The sequence below is a fragment of the Brachypodium distachyon genome, chromosome 4 (assembly GCF_000005505.3).
Source record: "Brachypodium distachyon strain Bd21 chromosome 4, Brachypodium_distachyon_v3.0, whole genome shotgun sequence".
NCBI classification, from domain to species: domain Eukaryota; kingdom Viridiplantae; phylum Streptophyta; class Magnoliopsida; order Poales; family Poaceae; genus Brachypodium; species Brachypodium distachyon.
The window spans coordinates 3,315,005-3,326,420 of NC_016134.3; the positions used below are offsets into that span (position 1 = coordinate 3,315,005).

At 44.4% G+C, this 11,416-nt stretch overlaps 1 protein-coding gene across 5 annotated transcripts; it reads left to right on the forward strand.

The window, feature by feature from the left end:
- Positions 1 to 345: 345 nt before the first annotated feature.
- On the forward strand, positions 346 to 9,531 carry LOC112268545 (probable LRR receptor-like serine/threonine-protein kinase At4g29180). Of its 5 annotated transcripts, XR_002966464.1 has the most exons (5): positions 346 to 814; positions 895 to 1,310; positions 1,395 to 1,579; positions 6,968 to 7,337; positions 7,468 to 7,779. XR_002966464.1 is itself a non-coding variant. In XM_024463583.1 (4 exons), exons 1-4 carry the CDS (start codon positions 688 to 690, stop codon positions 9,279 to 9,281), a joined length of 786 nt encoding a protein of 261 aa, XP_024319351.1. In that variant the 5' UTR covers positions 346 to 687; the 3' UTR covers positions 9,282 to 9,531. The 5 variants fall into 5 exon arrangements, 4 of the variants coding, with proteins under 4 accessions (XP_024319351.1, XP_024319352.1, XP_024319350.1 ...); XM_024463583.1 differs by lacking the exons at positions 6,968 to 7,337; positions 7,468 to 7,779 and adding an exon at positions 9,224 to 9,531; XM_024463584.1 differs by lacking the exons at positions 6,968 to 7,337; positions 7,468 to 7,779 and adding an exon at positions 8,705 to 9,012.
- The last annotated feature ends 1,885 nt before the right edge of the window (positions 9,532 to 11,416 follow it).

An 11,416-nucleotide genomic window follows, 5' to 3' on the forward strand; every position in this document is an offset into this window, starting at 1 on the left:
TCGTTTTACCTATAGCAGTTCTCTACCAACTGGTAACCAACTGGTACTACCTACAAAGGTAAAACAACCTACAAAAGCAAAAAAAGAAAAGAAAAACTGGTACGTACTAAGGCAAAACAACCTTGAACGAAAGAAGTGGACCAAAAACACCATTACAAAGAAAGCTGACACTGTTAAAGGAGAGCACAAAACAGATGCCGAGGGTTACTAGCTTTGACAGCTAGTAGTATCCTAGAAATTGCCGTTTGAGATTACGTGATCTTATCAGTTTGTCACCACCGATATTGGAGGTTGCTAAAACCATTTGGACGTGAAATTTAGTTTTAACAGTTTGGGAGGAGGTTTCTGTACCGATGTTGAGTAACATTCCGGAACGATGCCGGGTCGTACCGTTACATATACATTTACATCAATCCAGACATCACACTGATTGTACTTGCATGTTTGTCGCACTTACACGCATGCAGGTAGTAATTCTTAATCCGCTTGACTGCTGACTTGTCTTGTGAGACTCTTGTGACCCCTGGAAATTCACTAGCTAGCGCCACCAACCTCGCCGGCCGGCCGGCAGTGTGACTTGGGCTTTGACTTGGATTAACACTCAATGCTAGTAGCTTAAAGAGATCAGTGTCAGTGAGAAGAGATCTCTATAAAGACTTTGAGAGCAACATACCTCTGCGTGTAGCCATGGCACCAGCAATAGCAACAGGCCTCCCTGATCTGTCGTTGCCGGTGCTTCTCCTCCTATTCCTGTTATGCTTGGTGTCACCCGAGCTCGTCGTTCCCGTCCATGGCCAAACGCTCGACGATCTAGGTGCCTGGTCGGCTAGCTCGAGCCCTTCGTCTTCTTTTACATGAGCACCGATCGACGACAACGAGCTTCAATTGGTGCAGGTTTCGTCAGCATCGACTGCGGGATCAAGGAGGGCACGAGCTACCCCGACAGCGATCCCAACCGGACCATGATGAGGTACGTGTCCGACACCGACTTCGTCGACGCCGGAGCAGGGTCCAACGCCGATGTCAGCCCGCCGTACGTCGACCCAGACCTGGCGGTGCGGTACCGCAACGTCCGCAGCTTCCCTGGTGGTACCGGCATGAGGAGCTGCTACACGCTCCGGGGGCTAACACAAGGAGCCAAGTACCTGGTCAGGTGCAGCTTCTACTACGGCAACTACGACAAGCTCAACAGCCCCCCGGCCTTCGACCTCTACCTCGGCGTCAACCGCTGGGCCACCGTCAATGTCACCGCCGCCGACAGCACCTACATCCTTGAGGCCGTCACCGTGTCGCCCGCCGAGTTCCTGCAGGTGAACATGAAGCTTAACGGTGAATTGGTTGGTGCATGAAACTCGACAACAATCGCTATATATGACTCTGGCTTTGGTTTCCAGGTGTGCTTGGTGAACATAGGGTTGGGTGCACCGTTCATCTCCGGGCATGAGCTGAGGCCGGTGGAGGCGGTCATGTACCCGGAGGCCACCGTGAACCAGACGCTGCTCCTTCTCAGCCTTCGCCCGCCGGCGGCGAGATTCCCTTATAACCGGTACTACTTCTGGCGGTCGCCTAAAGTATACAGGTCAGTACCTGCAGTGATAATAGTTAACCATTCATGCATAAGCTGTCAAAAAAGAACGACTGATGCATATTATTATTAGGCACACATATGGTGGGCATTTTAGCCAATCTAAACCATTTCAAATGAAATAAAACAATCATGATACAAATTAACCAGGTACAACAGCAATACAAGCACACGCCACCATGACCAGGAGAAAGGGGAACAGAGTATATAAAAGTGTATACAAGACAGGAAGCGTTGAACCCCTTTCAGGGCCATGTAGTTCGAAAACACTCTTTGGCGCTCGTCCGCCCGGCGCGGACGACTTGCGGCAGCTTCTCCCCGATTCCTCCTTTCCCTTTTCTCCGACAGCCAACAGCCTGCCGCGGAGGGAGAGAGTGCCATTTCCCCTTCTCCTCTAACCGCACCAGCACCGAGCGATCTCCTTTTCCCCTTCTCCTCCATGTTGGTTCAGATCGCAGAGATCGGGAACACGTCGAGTACTTTCCGCGATCCGATGGAATCCGGAGAGACGCACACGCACCGCAACGCTAGCAGCAATCAATCAAGCAGCTAGCTTTGGTAATCATGTTAGGCAAACACACGCACGAGAGGAATTGATTTGTTTGGAGATTGCTACAGGCCCGTGTCGAGCCTGTTCTCTTTTTCTGAATTTTCTGGAGTTGAAGTTTTACAGGGAAACGATTACATATATTTATAGATGCAAATACTAGGAGCTATCTAATCCTATACGGTGATGAATACTAATTCTTCTCGGACTGGAATCCATCACCCGTACGAGTACGAATGCTTATCCAACATTCACCCCCCTAAGCACGATGTGCTCTTTGACCGCTTGAACACCAATTCTTCCTCGCATCTCAACGAACTTCTGCCTTCCCAGCGACTTCGTCAAGATATCCGCAAGCTGGTCATCGGTGCAAATATAGTTGACGTCCACCTTCCCTTCCTCCACACACTCGCAGATAATGATACCGAGTATCAATATGTTTACTTCTGTCATGGTGTACTGGATTTTTACTCAATGATATCGTAGACTTGTTGTCAACATATAGCACCACTTGTTCTGCTTCTTGATTCATCACATCTGCTAGGAGCCGTGCCAACCAAACTCCTTGACATGCTGTTGTTGCCGCTGCTATATACTCAGCCTCACAAGATGATAATGCTGCCACCTTTTGCTTTTGTGACAACCATGTGATCATGCTATTTCCTAGAAAATATGCAACGCCCGAAGTACTTTTACGGTCATCCACATCTCCTGCCATATCACTGTCACTGTAGCCATGTAGCTTGGCCACCCCTTCTTTCTTCCTGTACATACAACCAAAATTGGTTGTTCCTTTTATGTACCTGAGTATTTGCTTTACAGCAGCATAATGTTCAGTTGTAGGCGCTTCCATGTACCGACTTACTATCCCAACCGAATATGCTAGGTCGGGCCTCGTGTTTACTAGGTACCAAAGACTATCCACAATGCTTCTATATTCCGTGGCATCAACCAACGGTGCCTCACTCTTCTTACTTAATTTGAACCGAGGCTCCATGGGAACATGAGTTGGATTGCAATCATCCATACCACAAGTCTTCAGAATTTTCTTTGCATATGCTTCTTGACAAAGTGAAATTCCAGCAGGTTGTTGATGTACCTCAATACCCAGATAGTAGGTCAACAGCCCTAGATCACTCATCTTGAACAAATCTTTCATCTGAAGTTGGAATTTTGCAATCTGCTTTTCATGTGCTCCTGTTATCAACAGATCATCTACGTAGATGCCAACTAGTAGAAGGCTGTCTCCAACTCCTCGTTTATACATTGCATGTTCTAGAGGACTTTTCTCAAACCAAGGGACATCAAGGTTCGGTCCAGCTTGATGTTCCATGCCCGAGGTGCCTGTCGCAAACCATATAATGCTTTGTGTAGTTTAAACACTCTGTGTTCTTCCCCTTCCTTGATAAAACCAGAAGGTTGCTTCACATATACTTCCTTTTCTAACTCTCCATTCAAAAATGCAGATTTCACGTCCATGTGATGCAATTTCCACATATTCTGAGTTGCAAGAGTTATCAAAAGCCTCACTGATTCCATCCTCGCCACCGGGGAAAACACTTTCTCAAAGTCTACACCTTGCTCTTGAACATATCCTTCAGCCACTAATCTGGCCTTGTGCTTTACGACTTCACCATCGGCATCTTTCTTGATTTTGTATACCCACTTTAGGCCAATTGCTTTCTGACCATGGGGCAGGTCAACAAGACTCCATGTCATGTTGTCTTCAATCAAATCCAGCTCTTCTTTCACTGCCACACGCCAACTTTCCTCCTCATTTGCTTCCTCAAACGTTGCTGGTTCCTCAACACTTAGTAGGCACTTGGATCTTGTTGCACATGTTGTTTTAGCCGGCTTCGGTTTCCTGATTATTTTCTTCGAAGGCGGATACAATTCAGACAGTAGACGAAGCTTTACTGGAGTCGTACGACGTGTACGCGTATGTATCGACACCTCAGGCGTGGTTGTAGCTCGCCCTGAACCTTCCCCCGAAGCTGACTGTACTTCCTCTGTCTGTTCTGCCGCGGCGGCAGAGATTCCTGCCGCGGCAGAGGAATTTCCTGCCGCGGAAACAGAGTTTCCTGCCGCGGCAGAAGAATTTACGGCCGCAGCACTGCTTCGCTGGTTCTCTTCCTCTTCTGTTTGTTCTGCAGCGGCAGCTTCACTGCTTTGATGGTCCTCTGCATCTTGCCTGTCTGCCGCGGTAGAAGATTTCTCTGCCGCGGCAGAGATGCTTCGTGTCGAGGTAGACTGCGGCCTGAAGTTGCCACCTCCTCCTCTGTGACCCGAAGGAGTTCGGGGCTCCTCCCGATTCTCCTCATGCTGATGTCCTTCATCACCATCACCATGACCTGCAGCGACCTGGTTATCATAATGTACGTGAAATATTTCACTCGTACCTTGTTCACTCGTCTCGGTTATTTTTGATCCCGACCACATCTTCTCTTCCTCGAATATAACATCTCAAGTGATGTGGACCTACCTAGTTGCTGGATCATACACTCTATATGCCTTTGAGTGTCCCTTCGAGCTAGCTTCATATCCAATGAAAATCATTGGCGTGCTTCTATCCGCTAGCTTTGAGGCGTGACCCGAGACGGTCTTCACATGGGTGATGCACCCGAAGGTGCGTAGATGCTCAACACTTGGCTTTCTTCCACACCATGCTTCATATGGAGTCATACCAACCACGCTCTTTGTTGGTGCCCTGTTGAGAAAATAGACGGCAGTAGTGACAGCTTCACCCCAAAACTTTCCAGGGAGATTCTTGCTCTTAAGCACACTTCTTGCCATTGCCACCACTGTTTGGTTACGCCTTTCCACCACTCCGTTCTGTTGAGGGGTATAGGGCGCCGTCAGGAATCTTGATCCCGTGTTGTTCACAATACATGGTGAACTCATTGGAGGTGAACTCCCCTCCACGATCAGTTCGGAACGCCTTCAACTTTGCTTCAGCTTCCACCTCAGCTGCAATCTTGATTGTTTTGAAGGCTTGTAACGCCTGATCTTTACTTTTCAGCAGAACTATCCACATGTACTTGTTGTAGTCATCAACCACAAGAAGAAAATATTTATTTCCAGCAGGGGTTGCGGGAGATATAGGCCCACACAGATCACCATGCATGAGCTCTAGTACTTTGCTGGCACGATACTGTGCCTCTCTTGGAAACGGTGCCCTTCTTTGTTTGCCAACAAGGCAACCATCACACAGCTGCTCTATGTGTTGCACACACGGCATGCCACGCACCATCTCCTTCTGGCCAAGTTGACGAAGTGCATGGAAATTTAAGTGACCATAGCGAGCGTGCCACCTCCAAGCTTCAGCGTCCAAGCTAGCCACTAAGCACACAGGTTTGGCTCGATCGAGGTGCGTCTTCATGTGATTGATCTTTGGACAAACCCAACATTTGGTATCAGAGCGAGGTCCAAGATTTGAATACAAGCTTGCCCCGGGAGGTGATGTGCTAGCGCCTCGGGGCGGGAAACGGCGGCGGAGCGACGTCCGTGGATAAGAGCGGACAAACTGTGGCTGTGTGCGGAGGAGTGTTCAGCGGATTGGATCGGGCAATCGGTGGCTATGCAGTGGAGCGACGTTCAGCGGATCAGATAAGACTATCGTCGCAGTGGACCGATCTCCTAGTAACAGGAGATCATCCTGATCGTCATAAAGTACTCGACATCGGGTCAAGCTGCGTATGTACGTCCAGGTCAGCATCTGTGAGTCGTGGTTGCGTCCAAGTGCTTGTCTGTGTGGGACTATGTTGCAGCGGAAGTGCGTCACGGTCGAAGGGCCGTTCGGTGAGGTGTATCACTGAGGGCGAAGACGGGCGTCTAGACAAGGTGGCGGGTGTCATCTGTGTATCTCGACGAGAAAACGGAAACTCAAGCGTATAGTGGGCGGCGTACCAGTGAAGGTGAGTCTTTTCAATGAGGACATGTCTCTACGTGAAGTTATGGGTTTAGCTAGCACGTATTGCGCTAGGTGTGGGCGGTGTAGTTCATGCAGGAGCTAACGTGACTGGGAGTTTGGATCATACGTTGAGTGTAGTCGACAAGTCGTGAAGCTGTGGTGAGTTAAGATCAGGGGACGGATCAAGATTAGGGTGAGATTGTTAGCGTAAACTTGTACAAGTCTAATTAGATTTATTAATTAGGCAAGTTTTAGTAATCGGTATGTGCATGTATGCTACACGGCTTGTGCTGTCCGAATACTGCTAGGTTGAGTCTTCGGTTTGGTCACGTGGTTTGCCTAGCTAGTTTGAGTTCGATTAGTTGTGAATCCCACTCAGTTTAGCATTGTTAGTACGCGTGGCCGTGTATATATACACAGGCATATACGGTGGTTTGTAACAAGCTTGTACCCTGAGACAAGGAGTACGCCAAGGGCGCGGCAAAGTATCGCAAGGATCGACTAGCACCGATGGCAATTCACGGGGCCATGCCCAACAATGTGCTGGAACATCTCATGGGAAATAAATCGACCAAAGAAGCTTGGGACACGGTGAAAACCTTGCACCAAGGTCACGCGCGTGTGCGTGAAGCAAATCTTCAGAGCTTGTTGAAAAGCTACGAAAATCTGAAGATGGGAGATGATGAATCTGCAGACACCTTCGGAGCAAGGGTCACCACGCTGGTGAACGGCATAAGGCAACTCGGCGAAACGGTCTCTGAGATCTCGATAGTACGCCGATTCCTTCGTGCAGCATCTCCTCGGTATATGCATATCGTCATGATCCTAGCGTGTGTATCTTCATGTGATTGATCTTTGGACAAACCCAACACTCCAACTCTCCAAGGCACCAGCCAGCGCTGACCTCCGCTTCTACCCGCCGCAGGTTGCCTTCGGGCCGTCGCTCACCGCAGGCCGCGCCAAATTCCAGCGGCTCCCTCGTCCAAATTTCCCTTCTAATTTTCCCCAATCCTTCTGTATTGTTTGCTGCCAAATCAGACGCCGCCTCCCTGCCCTTGCCCTCAAGGTGACGCCTCAAGCAGGCTGCAGCGGCGCAGCTTTCTGTCCTGTCTCTTTCACTCTCTTGGCGGCGTGCCATGTCGTGTTGTCGCGCCGCTGCTCTACAACCCATCGAAGTGAAGAAACATCAAGAGGAGAAGGGGCTTGTGGAGGCGGATCTAGTGGGCTGAACTCTACCAGAAGTATGGTGAGGTCTTCGTTGCGTACGGCAGCTTGCTCACATCCTCTTTGCCAAGGTACTCTCTCTCTCTCTGCATCTTCTTAGCCCCATTAATTTCCAAATGAACTAAACTGATGCTAAGTATGTGGTGTTCGATGTTGATTGGAGATCGATCTCACTTTTTTTTTCATTCGTTCACTTTTCAGTGTAGCACTGGGACAGCCGGAGGGGAGGAGGTGGCTGAGGGCTTGTGGTGCCCGCAGGCTGCATGTCAAGGAGTTTTAGCTTGTTTTTAATGAAGAGCCTGCACTTTAGGAAGAAGATTGTGAGCTTTTTTATGGTCTTAGTTCCCTGGATGAGATCTATTTTGTTTTGCCTTCCTGTTGAGCCCTTACATGTGACATGTTTGTTCCGCATATTCCTATATGGAGCCACTTGTGTTTTCCATTGCCAATTCAGGTAACAGATGCCCGTGTTTAACTTCTAGGTAAACAATCTTCCATCTAGTGAAAGTGATATTATATAGCAGATGATGACACAATTGTTGTTCATGCTTGCAAGATAATAGATTTGGCTCAAATAGAGTTGAGATGAGTGAACAGCCGACAATAGTTGGAATAATGTTCAGAAAACATAACCAAATTTATGCCTGCTAGTACTTTTTATCCCACATATGAAATTAATAGGAATGGCAATTTGGTTATGCTTGCTTAATGACCTTCTTCTATTGTTATCTCATATACACGGCAAGCGTATTATTGTGTTATGAGGTGAGAAAAATGTATGCTCTGTAGATAGAATGTTTTAGAATGCCAGTGCTTTTGGTGGTTAGTGTAGAGACATGGTTCCCCATGCTTTTCTTCCCATTATGACCGCATTTCTCTTTCATAGGTCTGATGTAGCCACTGTAAGCTCCTTAAAAAAAATTTAGGTCACTAGGCAATGTTCCATCCTTCCAAATGCCCATCTCATGGTTTTTGCAGCAACCACCATCTGAATACCTGATAGGTTCTTTGGGGTTTCGGGTTCTCTGAATACCATTAGTATATGAATTGCCATTGGTGACATTTTTGCAAACATGGCCAAAACTTGAGATTGATGAAAGCGGGGAATCTTTATTTTGTTGCTTGCTTCAACGGATTTAATCGTTTGCAAAGCGGGGATGCTATGCTTACTGATTAATTGGGCGACGTGAATAGGAGGAAGCAATACATAAGAACTGTTCATTCTGCACATGCAGGCATCTGCACAGTATAGGTCCAGATGTTTATTTTTCCATTTGTTCAGTTAAAATGTTAAATTACTTGCACCCAAGAAAACAGAATGGTGCCACAATTTGGGTGAATGATCGTTGTATACTTTTTACAATGGAATGTACCATTGCTTTCTTTGTTAACAATGGCTGCAAGGACAAGATGAAACAAAATGGCAATATGATTGCAGGGCAAAAAGGTTACACAAAAACTCCACTGAGATCAAATTGGGACCCTAAAGTACCATGGAATGTCAAACATAGTCAGGTTGCATATCTGCTATTGGCTATTGCAGTCACAAAATGACAGTGATTGGTGCCTGGCCCCTACCTCCCATTGACAAAATGGTATATCTGCTTATTTTTTTGTGCACCATGCCACCACATGATTTCTGCTAAACACATTAGCACCGTCCAATTATTTTCGCAGTTTTTGTATGCAGCCAAAGCGTAAAGTTGCAGAAGTTTTGTCAAGGCATTTTATATCTTATTGTCAATGCGTCAACCTTCTCTTTTTGTCAAGGCATGCAGATATCCTTGTGCATTTTTTTGTTTTACTTTTGGGCAGAATGAGTGCTGCAACACAAATTAGAATGGTTTTCAGTTACGATACATGACTCAGGATGTTTGGTGTAGAATGATACAAATTTATTACCTGTTTTTGTTGTGATGCAACAGAAGCATTATAATATTGGTTTTCATCAAAACAGGGGTAGTGTTTCCATCAAAACAGCACGGTGTGCATGTAAGATTTACGGGGGCGTCTAGCAGTGCCGACCACAAATCAGAAGGGAGTGTTGCAGATGTCATGGATGGCAAGGCTTGCTTTGTGTCACTATTTTCTAGTACTCCTATTTTGTGTCTGCACTTAATTAGTTTAAAGACACACTTTTCATTTTCTACCCTTTTCATATGATATGCCTATTTTTTGTCGGAAATAGAAGCTTTTATAGATCTCGGACTTAGTTGACTAATCATTTTGATCAGTGCTAAATTTTGAAACACGCGCCTAACTTTATAATAATGAGCTTTTTAATGAACACATCATGTGCTTTTAATGTTCTAAAAATGAGCTTTTTTTTATGATGCCATGATGATTTTTTTTCCGAACAAGTCTACTAAATTTCCTTGTTTTCTCAAAATCCATGAGCTTTTAGCATTCTAGAGATCAGCTTTTAAGGATCCCATGACAAGCTTTTAACGAACGCACCATGTGCTTTTAATTTTTTAAAATCCTTGAGACATGCTTTTCAATTATTTTTCTAAGTTCTTGATGGGCTTACACGATCTCCTCATGATCTTTTAACAATGAGCTTTTATTTTCTCCAAAATCCATTGTGCATTTGAACTTTCTAATTATAAACTTTTTAACGACCACATGATGAGCTTTTAATGTTCTAATGATGAGTTTTTAACGAACAATTTCATTTATTTTTTTAAAAATCCTTAAGCTTTTAACGATCTTATGATGAGCTTTCAACATTCTAACGATGAGCTTTTAAGGATCCTATGAAGAGCTTTTAACGAACTCATCATGTGCTTTTAATTTTCAAAAATCCTTAGACATGCTTTCAATTATTGTTGCTAACTTCATGATGAGCTTTTTACAAATAGCATAATGAGCTTTTAACCATCTCATCATGACTTTTAACGATTTTCATCATGATCTTTTAACTTTTCCAAAAACCATTTAGCTTTTTAAACTTTCTAATGATGAACTTTTAATGTTCTAGTGATGAGCTTTTTCATGATCATACGAGAGTTTTTAACGAACAAGTTTTGTACATTTCATTTTTTTTTTTGAAAATCCTTGAGCTTTTAACGATCTTATCATGAGCTTTTAAGGATCTCATGAAGAGCTTTTAACGAACTCATCATGTGCTTTTTATTTTCAAAACTCTTTAGACATGCTTTCAATTATTTTGCTAACTCTATGATGAGCTTTTTACAGATAGCATCATGAGCTTCTAACGATCTCATCATGACTTTTAACGATTTTCATCATGACCTTTTAACTTTTCCAAAAACCATTGATATTTTAAATGTTCTAATGCTGAGCTTTTCAACGAACCCTTGATGAGCTTTTAATGTTCTAGTGATGAGCTTTTTATGATCCCAGGAAGAGTTTTTAATTAACAAGTCTTCTCATTTCTTCTTTTTTTCAAAAATCCTTGAGCTTTTAATGATCTTAAGATGAGATTTTAGCATTCTAACGATGAGCCTTTTTATGGATCCCATGATTAGCTTTCTAACAAACATTGTGCTTTTAATTTTAAAAATTCTTGAGACATGCTTTCAATTATTTTTCTAAGTTCATAATGAGTTTTTGATGATCTCAGCACGAGCTTTAATGATCTTATCTATTCTATATCTTTTTTAATGAACAAGTGTTGTACATTTCAAGGAACAAAAAAAAAATCCTTGAGGTGTGGTTTCGATTATTATTCTAGGTCCATTTTTCGCGAACTTCTCATATAACTTAAATTTTGGGAGCTCTATGTAATGATTATGAAAGCTTGAATAAGCCATAATCTACATCATAACAACCAGATCTACTAAAATTTGTAAGGTTATGTCAAGACTTTAAAAGTTTGAATATTTGTCAGGAAAGGCATCAAATTCTGGCATAAAAACCTTCTTATGTGATTTCTAAAATCTCGATATGATTTGAAAGCGTCTAGTCTTTTTTATTGAAAGTGATATTCCCCACCCGTTTAATTTCCTGAAACCACTCTCCCAAAAAGGGAAAAGATGAAAAAAAAAAAAGCCCAACAGCAACACTTTTCTGTTGTACAAAAAAAGCCAAAATGGGAAAAGAGAAAAAGCTGAAGTGGGCTTGTAGTCATTTGGCCTAGCACGAGGCCCAGGACGCTGACAGATTCAGGAGCCTGCGTGAGGAAGTG